This window comes from Oncorhynchus gorbuscha, linkage group LG06 (assembly GCF_021184085.1).
Source record: "Oncorhynchus gorbuscha isolate QuinsamMale2020 ecotype Even-year linkage group LG06, OgorEven_v1.0, whole genome shotgun sequence".
Taxonomy (NCBI): Eukaryota; Metazoa; Chordata; class Actinopteri; order Salmoniformes; family Salmonidae; genus Oncorhynchus; species Oncorhynchus gorbuscha.
In genome coordinates this window covers 67,059,189-67,072,575 of record NC_060178.1, presented here as the reverse complement: position 1 = coordinate 67,072,575, position 13,387 = coordinate 67,059,189, and the positions used below count along the sequence as shown (strand labels likewise).

General features: G+C 41.8%; 1 protein-coding gene across 2 annotated transcripts in view; it reads right to left on the bottom strand.

Annotated features, from left to right (window-relative positions):
• Positions 1-13,387, bottom strand: part of LOC124038254 (protocadherin-15-like) — a 275,775-nt gene that overhangs the window by 246,088 nt on the left and 16,300 nt on the right. For both annotated transcript variants that reach the window (XM_046353882.1, XM_046353881.1), the window contains exon 2: positions 8,110-8,228. In XM_046353882.1, the coding sequence (XP_046209838.1) occupies positions 8,110-8,200 (91 nt within the window). In that variant the 5' untranslated portion in view covers positions 8,201-8,228. The remainder of the gene's footprint in view (positions 1-8,109; positions 8,229-13,387) is intronic.

The following is a 13,387-nucleotide window of genomic DNA, read 5'->3' as shown; positions in this document are numbered from 1 at the left end:
CTTGGACCACTCCCTGACCTCTCAGTTCTCCAGATAGAAGAGGGGTACAACAACTTTCACCCTCTATCCAAGCCTTTGATCTGCAGCATGGGGATGCCTGCTGAAAAGCTTTTAGTCGACTCCCACTTTGGAAAGGTACAGGTGGGGAGCCTCTTGTCTTACCATCAGCCACCAATCACAACGCGACACATATTTCACCATATGGAGACACCACCATTCGCTTCACTGCCTGTTGATGGCTAAAGACTGGTGAGCAACTTTCAAGGCTGCACATTTGTGCTCAGTGAAGAAGACCAGATTCACATTGTCTCTATATGTGAGCTTCGCAACAGCCCATAAAATAGAGGACTGACCTCGTCACGGTTCAGAGAGGCTTGCCTTGTGAGAGGGCTGACATCCGCAGGCAATCTATCTGAAAAGATCCTCAAAGGCACAGCACAAACAGCTGACATGAAGAGGGGACTGGAGTTGGAAGCAGCTAGTGACTATTGCAATGTCAACTTCTCACCCTGTGGCCTCATCATACATCCTGATGTCCCTTGACTTGCATCTTCTCCTGATGGACTGGAGATTACCCAAATGTAAAGGGTTTTGTGGATTGCAAGTATGTTCACATGCATAACGGTGAACCTTCCCTGAAGAGGCAGCATGCCTACTATTGGCAAGTTCAAGGTAATCTATAAATTGCTGGGTTGGAGTGGTGTGACTTTGTTGTTTGTGCGCATGAGGAAATTCTGGTCGAGAGAATACATAGAGACCCAGTGGTGTTCTCACTAATTAGAGAGAAGGGTAACTGGTACTACTTATATGTGAACATGCAAAGGTTCATAGGCAGGAAAGACTAAATAACAACAGACAGGCTCCTACAGGCTCCTTTATCTTTCAATTAATGAAAGAGAAACAAACCAACAAATCTGTCTTTAATTTATTAATTAATCATTTAAAATAACTGTTCTCTTGTCACTGTAAACATTTTGTGTTTGGAGTATAAGCAGTAGTGTTTATCATCAATAAATGGACTACAGGGTGTTAGACAATGTGGATGGTCACAGCAAAAAAAGGAAAGATGCATTGCAGTAGTAGCTCATTGCTCCTTGGCTCATGCCTTCACAACAGGCACACCCTGGTAGTTTTATGAGAAAGCAAGCCACAGCCCCGATGCAGTTGATGCTTCCCATCAGTAACATGAGGATCTCATGGACATGGTAGTTATTCCACTGGAATAGCAAAGGTACTGCTCCCTTCTTCAGATGTCAAAGCCAACTAGAAGGTTAAAAGAAATCTTAATTTCCTAACTTTCAATAAAAATGCTGCACCAACTAATAACATTAATGATAGCACTTACGTTAGCTAGGTACTGGTAGCTAACGTTTGCTAGCTAAAGAGACAAAAAAAGACACAGAACACAATCAATTTACAAAAATCACTAACTGACAGATAAACAGAATTTTCAACAAGAAGGATAAAAAACACAACATAAATATGATTATATTTATATACTGAGGTAATGATATCAGGCTGACAGGACGGGATCGGGACAGGAAGCTATGTATCGGCTAGGAAGTTGAGCAGAAGTGGGCGTTGCTACGTTGTGCGAAAGGTCTATGCTTAGGCTGCGGTTCAATCTCATAAATGACACACCCTCGCCTACTTCCTCTAACCTTATGCCCTTGGGAGAATCCCCATCACCATCTTGGAGGGCGGTCCAAATGATTAGCTAAGCAAGAGACGTTTGCAACGTAAGCCCCTCAGCCCTCTTTTTTAGTCACGTTTGCGTGTGTGCAATTATGTTCACTTTGGGGCCTGAATCTCCCCATAATTAAATTTGTGACGATTGTAAATCCGCTAAGAAATGTCAGCCAAAAATGAAAACCTCAACGTCAATATATGGAGTCAACAAACAAGTGTAAGTAAAAACTAATATGAATAACGGCATGAATACGACGGCAGAAACACGTCTCATATAAGTAATGATGTTTTTGTTTGGTTAACTTTTGGAAATTGTGGAAATAAAACATTTTCCTTCTTCAGAAGTTCCAGCTAGGCAGGCTGTTATTTATCTAATTAATTTGCTAGCTGTCGTACAGTAGGCATTTATTCATAATTATATATTTAATGTGAGTAGACATGCAATCATAATTGACTGTAGCTACCGGTGGCTGAAAACACAATCATTGTGGGATGAATGAGTGACAAATATCCGGGCAAGGGCAGTACATTTAAAAATATTTCCCCTTTTTGCCTTTTGTCTTGTAAGTGTTTGGACTACAACCTTACATTGCTGAAGACTGTGTACCTCTAGCCAAAATCATGTAAATGTTATGCCAAAACATTCCAGAGCTATGTTTTTTTTCTGCAGCAGATTTGTGTGCATGTTGAGGGTTGTTTTAAACTTCTCTTCCCACGAGCCGTTATTTTGGGGTTTGATAACAAATAACATTGTTGAGCTGGCTAGTCATTTTACCTAGCTAGCTGGCAAACTGATAACTTGACCACTGACTGAGCTATGCACAAATGTGGATGGCACAGGAAGAACTGAAAAGGAATAGGCTACTCAAAGAGATGCTTTAAAGGTAGGATGAATATGCAAGAGTGGGGTGTGTGTGCGCGTGCGTGTGTGTGAGAGAGGACATGAGAGGACATGAGAGGACATGAGAGGACATGAGAGGACATGAGAGGGAGGTCTATGTGTTTAAAGGTATCTGAACAGTACAGATTGTTCCAGTGTTTCCATAACGTTGGAAAGGTTAAAGCTCTTTGTTCTTCGTATCCATAGAGACAGTTATTTTTTCCTAAAGTCACAGTCATTTAGAATGCCTAAAAGCTTTAACAGTACTTAGAACTGTTTGTGTGTAGATTAGCGGAAATCCACTTTTGACTGAGGATGATAGATAAATAGTGTAGAAGGAAATTTGACCATAATATAATCTTCAATCAGTCAATGTCAATGTCACTCAATGTCAATGCTATACTCTCATAAGCGTATCCAATGAGTTTAGTCAAGCAAGTCAAGTGTTTAGCAAGCCTTGCATCCCCACTTGGAATACTATCAGTTACATGTGTCCAAGGTAACCATTATGTAATTGTTAAGAGGCTGAGAGACAAGGAGCTAATATCTTGCAAAAAAATGGTCTAGCATTAAATGATTGAGTTAACCTTAGCTCAGATCTGCACAGTTAGAGGCCAAGTGTATGCTATGTGTAGTGTAATTAACATTAGGCCATTCACAAAATAATAATTAAAGGAATATTACTCAGAAACATGAGGACTATTGTTCGTAAGCATTTAAAAGTAATCAGATCTATTACAGTTATGTCAAAAGATAAAAGTCTATAGGCTAAGTATAATAGCAGATTATAGTGTAATGGAACCCTACACCAGGAGACTGGTTTTCAAAGACGCCATGAACAAAGTTTCAACCCTGCTTTTATACTTCTAAGAGTTTCCCAGTAACAATACATGCATAGCACTTACAGTACAATAAAGCATAGAGCTACCCTCCTGTAGGTTTTCGCTCCAACCCCAGTTGTAACTAACCTGATTCCGTTTATCAACCAACTAATTGTTAGAATCAGGTGCACAATATTAGGGTTGGAGTGAAAACCTACAGGATGGTAAGCTCTCCAGTAACATGGTTTGGAGAGCCCTGAGGGTTACCTTCCAAGCAAGTTTGAGGAGTTAGCTTTGGCCAACCTCTGAGTTCAAATCAGCATAACCAGTCATACAAAAGTGGCTCACGTTTTAGCCAGCTACATTTCTATGGCAATGAATCCTTCAGAACTAACCTGCTCCGGGGTAGGCTAACTCCACTTACCCTGAATGAAATGACTGAGCCAAGAGTTGAGGAACAATGGAATCAGATTCCCTCCCTCTTGCAACGATTGTGTCATCATTCACTTCATTTAGTAATGACTGAATCCTTTTTAATCAAGGAATGTAACACTTTTGAATGACTTAATAAAACAATGATAACTTGTGCACTGATAAGCTCACCAAAGCTCGCCAATTTGCAAGATTAAATTAAAGAAATGTTATTTTTCTGCACAAATTGAAATGTGGCACTGACTCAACCATGGATTGATGTTTCACCGTTTTCTCAATGAAGAGTTTGGCGTTCGACTAGCCATGTGCGACAGTTCCAAGACTGCTAGAGTGAGTGGCAGGCGGACGAGCAACATCCACCGTTGTGTGACAGATGAAGCCTAAGCAAGTTAGCTTTAGAAAACCCTGATTAGATCTAACTTGCTTTGTAGGATCACCCTCTGCTCTAGAGCCTACCCCACTTACCCATTCAAAGTAGGAGGATACATGTAAGGGATAATGAAGGAGGGGCTGTGCGTTCCATGGAATATAATAAACCATGTGAAAGAGTGTGTTTCATGACACGCTAGCGGAGTGGAACTAATGTTCCATGGAGTTGCATTATTTTCCAGAGAACGCATAGAATTTAGAATTTAACACATTTGTACCTAGAAATGTGTTCAACATCCACTGAAGAAGCTAGCAAGTTCACTAGAAAGCTACAGTAGTTGCCTTGGTAATCAAACAAATAGACTTGCTAGTTTAGCTAACTAACCTAACTAGCTTGCTTTTATGAAAATAAAATTTCAGCAATGGCAATAAAGTTTTCAAATCAAATGTTGCTTTCAAAAGCAGCTCAAACATAGAACATGTAAGAATGAACTAAAGTCATTGAATTCTACCATGCTGATATACCATGTGTTATAGGGAAATAGGGCCAGCTGTAAAATGCCCATCAAGCCAATCAGAAATGAGGTTTCAACAATGCCATAGTATAAATGCAATTACAAACTGGGTGGGTCAAGCCCTGAATGCTGATTGGCATGACAAAAAAAGTACTTTGTACTGTTCTAGTTATGTCAGTAACCAGTTTATAATAGCAGTAAGGCACCTCGGGGGTTTGCGATATATGGCAAATATACCACGCCCTTTGCTTTGTGCAAAAGAACAGCCCTTAGCTGTCGTATATATTGGCCATATACCACACCCTCTCAAACCTTATTGCTTAAATAAAATATGACTGTTTATTGGTCAGAACAGTCAGAACAATCAGATCATATTGTAATGTCATGTCGTGGACCAAAAATTCCATCCTACCTGAACATGCTGAAATTCCAGGCGTTTGGTTTTTCATGTTTTTGGGCTCTTACGCTACAGTGCCTTGCAAAAGTATTCATCCCTCTTGATGTTTTTCCTATTTTGTTGTTGGATTTCATGTAACGGACATATACAAAATAGTCCAAATTAATGAAGTGAAATGTAAAAAATAACTTGTTTCAAAAAATATATATGGAAAACTGGTGCATGCATATGTATTTGTACCTGAGACCTGCAACCAATTACCTTCAGAAGTCACATAATTTGTTAAATAACGTTCACCTGTGTGCAATCTAAGTGTCACATGAGCGGTCAAGTGATCTCAGTATATATACAACTGTTCTGAAAGGCCCCAGAGTCTGCAACACCACTAAGCAAAGGCCACCACCAAGCAAGCAGCACTATGAAGACCATGGAGCTCTCCAAACAGGTCAGGGACAAAGTTGTGGAGTAGTGCAGATCAGGGTTGGGTTATGAAAAAATATCAGAAACTTTGAACATCTCACAGAGCACCATTAAATCCATTATTAAAAAATGGAAAAAATATGGCACCACAACAAACCTGCCAAGAGAGGGCCGCACACCAAAACTCACAGACCAAGCAAGGAGGGCATTAATAATAGAGGCAACAAAGAGACCAAAGATAACCCTGAAGGATCTGCAAAAGTCCACAGCGGAGATTGGAGTCTGTCCATAGGACACTCCCAGAGCTGTGCTTTATGGAAGAGTGGTCAGAAAAAATCCATTGCTTAAGGAAGAAAACAAGCTAACACGTTTGTGTTTCGCCAAAAGGTATGTGGGAGACTCCCCAAACATATGGAAGGAGGTACTCTGGACAGATGAGAATAAAATGTAGCTTTTTGGCAATCAAGGAAAACGCAATGTCTGCCGCAAACCCAACACCTCTCATCACCCTGAGAACACCACCCCTACAGTGAAGCACGGTAGTGGCAGCTTCATGCTTTGGGGATTTTCTTCATCGGCAGAGACTGGAAAACTGGTCAGAATTGAAGGAATGATGGATGGCGCTAAGTATAGGGAAATCCTTGAGGGAAACCTGATTGTCTTCCAGAGATTTCAAATCAAATCAAATTGTATTTGTCACATACACATGGTAAGCAGATGTTAATGGGAGTGTAGCGAAATGCTTGTGCATCTAGTTCCGACAATGCAGTAATATCTAACAAGTAATCTAACCTAACAATTTCACAACAACTACCTTATACACACAAGTGTGAAGGAATGAATAAGAATATGTACATAAAGGGAATATTTATGATGTAATTTTGTATTTCTGTTGACTCCAACATGGTGGAGAAATATATTTACTTCTGAGCGCCGTCTCAGATTATTGCATGGTATGCTTTTTTCGTAACTTTAAAAAAAAAATCTGACACAGCGGTTGCATTAAACAAAGTTCACCATTTTCACTGTAGTGTCCAAAACGTCTTTCAAGCTGTCAGGCATTCCATTTGCAGCAAGAGCCTCTTTTGCGCCATCAGTACAGATACCAACACATCTTGACCACCAAAGTCCATTTGGTGTCACCAAGCTGTCCAGTACTTCAAAAATATCCTCTCCTGTTATACTGGTTTCCAGTGGTTTACAGAAGATGTCTTCCTTAATTGACCCCCCATAAATGTAATGGACATATACCAGGAGCTGTGCCAGGCCCACCATGACTGTTGACTCATCCAGCTGTAACGCATAGAATTCAGTGGCTTGTATGCGAAGCAGTCATTTTTTCAAAACATCTCCCTGCCATGTCACTGATGCGTCCTGAAACAGAGTTGTTTGATGGAGAAATTGTCTGTATAGTTTTTTTGGCCTTTTCCCCTAGCATTGTCCCAGCCATATCTGCGGCAGCAGGAAGAATTAAGTCCTCCACAATAGTATGGAGCTTGCCTGTCCTAGCCACTCGGTAGCACACTATATCTGTTGCTTTTACCACTCGAAAGTCGTCTTAATTCTCGCTCAAAAAAATTCCCTTGGCTTATTTTTCAAATTGCCATGTTTTGTTTCTAAATGTCTGCGCGAGAGTGAAGGTTTCATCGAGTTGTGAGATAATACTTTGCACATATAAAACACTGTGGCTGAGGAAAGGCACTACTCCCAATATACTGTAAGTGAACCCCAAATCAATGTAGTTCTCATCATATTTGCACCTCTTCGATGGTCCAACCACCCTGTCTGTTGTTCTGTGCTTTCCCGGGTAAGGAGGCAGCTCTTCAGCTGCATCAGATTCACAACTGTCAGTGTCCATGCAATTACTGACGATAGCATTTGATGTGCTCATGGAAGCAGAACAACCTGTGTCGTCGACAGGTGTAGGTGTAGTACTGCTGGTAGTAGCAGTACTACCAGTAGAGCTGGCATGTGTTTCTATGGACGCGGACCTTACTAAATGGACTGTTTGAAAATGTGAAGATTGTCATTTTTATTTATTTTTATTTTTATGTGAATCACATTTTTATTTGGCGTACCCCCAATGGCATTGCGAGTGCCCCTGGGAATACCCAAACCGAATTGCACCACATTTTTCCTGCATCGTATCGGAGCCCATGTATCCTAAATAGAATAGAAGACACTTAATTGTAAATTGTATGAAAATGTATTGATTTGCTGTCACAATACAATACTTCACACATGCCGTTAAAAAAATGCATTATCTCCAGTGCAATACCTGTGTTAACATATATGAAAACAGCACGTTTCTCCATTTTGTAGAACAAAATATTAAGTTTAAAAGTTCGACCTGATGACATCGTCAAATGTAAAAACCTTTTAAAATAGGGATTTTCTAACACTATCAGATTCGCAGTGGTGTAATGTTATGTCACAGAGAAGCATTTTTTAGGACCTTATCTTTTTAACCATTGATCATAGAAATGTTGGTTTCACATTTGTAGACACTGGTTTAGTGCTGGAGATGATGAATATGAGGTTGAAAAGTGGTGGAATTTCCTTTTAAGGCATGTCTGTCTACTGTACCTTCTGTGTCCTGGGCCCAGCTGTAGGTGGCCAGACAGAGAAGTGCCATGTCTATCCCCAGCCATCTGAAGTGACAGGACCCCCGTCGCATTTTCTGTCAAACGTTATTGCTTGCCTACCTGGACGGAAGGAAAAGAGAGACACTTTCAATTTTACTAGTCAGAGATAGCGCATTTGAGCCCAGATATCCCTGTCCAGCACACTCCTGTCCAACGCACACAGACACACAGACATAGACATAAATGCACACACACACACACATACAACATACAGAACAACCAAGGTTGTTACTGCATTGTGCTTATTCAGGGACACATGTGTAGGCAATGTGTGTGCTGCTCACATTCTGTGTGTATAGTTCCCATGGGTATGTCACTATGAGTGAATTCGGTAGACATCACATTATCCCAACACAGTAAGTCGTAGACATTGTAAATGGATCTATTCAAGTCCTCACTGAAGACATATCCTATCAATGTAGACCACCTAGTGTGTGTTCTTGTCACTGTATGTAGCCTATGTGATTGAATTGCACATTACTCAGAACATACATGTATTTCCCTACACAGTGGCAAGGTGTCTCAGAGAAGAATATAAGTGTTTTTGCTTTTGTCTATCAAGGGTATTTTGAGTCACAACTTCCTCAGTCGGCTTATTCTGGGGGAAGGAGATAAGATTGAAAATGTGCTTTTAAACCATACTGATGCCAGGGCAAGCAGTCACAGATACTGTATCACCTGGACCATATCAATGGCCTATCAATGACATGTTAAACACAATCAGCATCTCTGTCAGTCATCTTAGCGCACATCCTGGCAGAAACATTATTTGTCAGGGCGTTACATGCTTACGCACACACTTGCAAGCCCACATACAGACACCAAGACAAACAGACACAGAAACACACACACACACACACACACAGAAACACACACACACACATTTTACATATAACTAGCAGATTACAGAAGGGGAAAATGGAGAGCAAACCCATGCAGATGTTTTCTTCTTCCACATTTCTTTCTTCTCCTTCCACATTTTATCCCACAACCTATTCTCTCTCTCTCTCTCCCCCTCTTTCTCTTTCTGCCTCTTCATCTCTCTCTCATCTCAGTGGTGTTCCATTTTGAAGCTAGGTTCATTTCACACAAATGTCTATCTGTCTTAACAGGGCTGATCAGGAGACATTTGAAGCCAGACTTCAGGGCCTAGGAACCCTGGAGAGGAGGGCCATCTTTCAGGATTCTCCCTAGATGACATCCTGGCTGAGCCTTAACTGCCATATCCTCTCTGTCGTCACGAGAATAAATACATCCATGTGACTATAGGAGAAGAGAACAAGGGGTGCACAAACTTGGAGGCATTGTGACTCAACTGAATGTTCTCCTGGCCCACAAGGTCGACAAAGCAATGATCATGTTTCTAAAGGAACATACTGACAGGAACATACAAGGGGAAGATGGAGGTGCAATGAGAGAGTTGATGGTTGATGTCCTGTCTCCTTAGCTTCCTTTGCTTATCACAATTGATCACAAAAATACCCCAACGGTATGATGGAACACTGAATGTGTATCCTTTAACTATGTCCTTTACTTTGGATGAGACTGTTTCCACAAGGACTAAGGACAACATATGGGGAAACTAAAAAACAACATGATTCTTATCCTCTCATCCTATACCAGATAGTGTTTTTTTGGTTTGTAACAAGAGCGAAACCCTTGTTGGTGCTATATTAAAACACTTTGTTAAAGGTTCAATAAAGAACCATGCTCATAACATTCGAATTGGAACGTGTATGGTGTTATAAATAAAACTATTTTTTAAGGTTTTATAAAGAACCAATCCAAAAATATTCAATATTGCACCAAAAAAGGGTTTCGCTATGGTTACAACCGTTTTTGGGGCTATATAGGACCCTTTTTTATGGTTATTTATAGAACCTTTATGGAGAATGATTCTATAAAGAACCATTCTCAATCGGAAGGGTCATTTGTACCCAACTCCATATTCATGCCCAGGATTTTGGAATGAGATGTTTGACAAGCAGGTGTCCACCCACATACCTTTAGTCATGTAGTGTATGTGTGTTTTTTCTATACCTGTTCACTGCTCTCCCTGTAAGCTTTACAGACGACCCCGACCCCTTGGCTGCAACCCTTCTAATTTAGTGTAACCTGTGCACACAACCCATGTGGAATTCCTGGTCTCTGGCAGCATTTGGAACTGCCGATCTGTGGTCAAGAAAGCAAAGTTCATCTAAGCCTATGCTGCCCTTCAGTCCCTTGACTTTTTGGGTCTGACGGAGACATGGCTCATCCCAGTGAACACTGCTTCTCCAGTTGTTATCTGACTACATTTTCTCTCATAGTCTGAGAACATCTGGTCATCGTAATGGTGGCACAGGGCTACTCATTTCTCATAGGTGTTGTTTAATTTATTTTTTAATTCCATGCTGTCACTGTCACTTGTCCACTCAAGCATAACATTGTTGTCATATGTTGCCCACCAGGTATCATTAGAGTTCCTCAATGAGCTTGACACCTTGAAAAACACATTTCCTGATGCTGGCTCACCACTCTTCGTACTTGATGACTTCAACCTACAGACGTCTGCCTTCGATTCATTTCTTTCCAACTCTCTCTTTCCCCTCCTTGACTCTTTTGACCTTACCCTTTCTAAGTCCCCTCCCCCTCACAAGGCAGACAATACACTTGATATCATCTTTACTAGAGGCTGTTCGCCTACTAATCTCACTGCAAACCCTCTCCAGGTCTCTGATCACTACATTGTTTCCTTTTCTGTGTCCCTTTTCTCTAACCTTAGCCAATCAGCCCCTACCCAGATGGTCATGCGCTGTCGCAATCTTCGCTCTCTATATCCCACTATTCTCTCCTCTTCTATCCTATCATCTCTCCCTTCTGCTAAATCCTTCTCCTCCTGTCTTCCTTTCAGCATCCTTCTCCTCCTGTCCTTCCTTTCAGCATCCTATGACTCACACTGTCTCCTTTTCTCCCGGCCGGCTTGGCCCTTATCTCCTGCTCCGTAGTTGAGTGATTCATTGCGGACTCACAGAACAGGGCTGCAAGCAGCCGAGTTAAACTAAACTTCCAGAGAAACAATCACCCTTTCTCTCTCTCCTCTCTACCTTCTCTTCCTCTGTATTCACTGTAAATACAACTTTCTATCGCTCTAAATTTCAAGCTTTTGCCTCTGACCCTAGGTAACTCTTTCCACCTTCTCCTCCCTCCTTAATCTTCCGGTCCCTCCCCTCCCTACTCACTCCCTGTGACGACTTTGTCAACCACTATGAAAAGAAGGTTGACGACATCCGCTCCTCATTCACTCAGCTTATTGAGTCCACTGGTCCCACTCACACATAACTACCCTACGCCTTGACCTCGTTCTCCCCTCTCTCTCCAGATGAAATCCTGCGAATAGTGAGGTCCGACCTGCCCACTTGACCCCATCACCTCCTCCCTTATCTAATCCATCTCTGGAGACCTTCTCCCATTCCTCACTTCCCTCAATTCATCCCTGACCACTGTCTGTGTTCCCTCTGACTTCAAAATGACCTGAGTTGCTCCCCTCCTGAAGAAACCAACATTCGACTACTCTGACGTCAAAAACTACAGACGGGTATCCCTTTATTTTCTTTCCAAAACACTTGAGTGTGCTGTCTCTGACCAAATCTCTCGCTCTCACTCTCTGAGAATGATCTTCTTGACCCTAACCAGTCAGACTTCAAGACTGGTCACTCAAGCGAGACTGCTCTTCTCTGTGTCCTGGAGGCTCTCCACACTGCCAAAGCTGACCCTCTCTCCTTTGTTCTCATCCTCCTAGATCTATCTGCTGCCTTCAACACCATGAACCATGATATCCTCCTCTTAATCCTCCCATCTGCACACTCAGGCCGCTCCTACCAGGTGACGTGGAGAGGATCTGCGTCTGCACCATGTACTCTCACTACTTGTGTCTCCCAGGGCTCGGTCCAACTCGACCGTAACACAGCAGGAGGGTTAAGAACAAATTCTTATTTACAATGACGGTCTACCCGGACGATGCTGGGCCTTTTTAAAACAATTCCACCCCTCACAGTTTAGACAGGGCTTAGACCAGGCCTGTGCAATTATTTTCCATGGGAGGCCACATTAGAATACATTTTTCCCATCGTGGACCAGAATCATATTACAGGATTTTACATGTGTATGACTGTGTTGACAGATATATCTACTGTAAATCACGTGCAGATATGCTACTTATTTTACTTGTTTAACAAGTACAAAAATAAACCACATCCATGTTCTCCTTTTGGTAGGTATTTTCATTTTTAAACATGCAATGAACTACATGGAGGGAAAAGTACTGAACACTCTGCATTCAGCACCACGGACAGAACTAACTAACAAAAACATACGAAAGAGACAGCGCTCGACATTACATTTCAACTAGAGGTCGACCGAATAATCGTAATGGCCGATTAATTAGGGCCAAGTTTTCATAACATTCGGAAATCGGTATTTTTTGGAGGCGATTTGCCGATTTCTATTTTTTTTACACCTTTATTTAATCTTTATTTAACTAGGCAAGTCAGTTAATTTCCGGTCACAACTTGCAGGCTTGTTTTCGAGTTGCTGTGCGTTTTGTTGCCAACCTATTTTGCTACCTGACAACTTTACGGTTTTCACTTTTTAATTACCGTTCATATATTTATTTATTTTTTCCTCAACTTTTTCACTCCGGACGCTTTATCTGGAGACGATTCGTCAGGACCTCCAACAGCCGAAGCTAAGTAGTAACATTAACATGATGCCTTCTAATTGTAGTCGCTGTACTCGCCTTACCGCGAGGATAGCTGTGCTACAAGCCCAGCTTCAGATGCAATCGTTAGGCAAGGGTAATTTCAGTGGAGGAAAGGATGAAACAGCGTCTGTGCCACCAGTAAGTACAGATAGTAGTATAAATCCCCTGGCACAGTCCCCGCAGCCGGACAACTTTCTCACGGTTTCTGGAAGGAAATGCTGTAGGAAAGCTCAACCGGTGTCGCTCATTCAGCCGACAGAAACTTTCAACCGGTTTTCCCCATTAAGCAGCGGGTCGGAGTCAGAGGCCGAGTCTTCTCTGGTCTCTACTCCCCCCGTTACAGGGTCTGAGACGCCGAAGCTTCCCACCATTAGCTCTGACAAATTGAAAACTCTAGTCATTGGCGACTCCATTACCCGCAGTATTAGACTTAAAACGAATCATCCAGCGATCATACACTGTTTACCAGGGGGCAGGG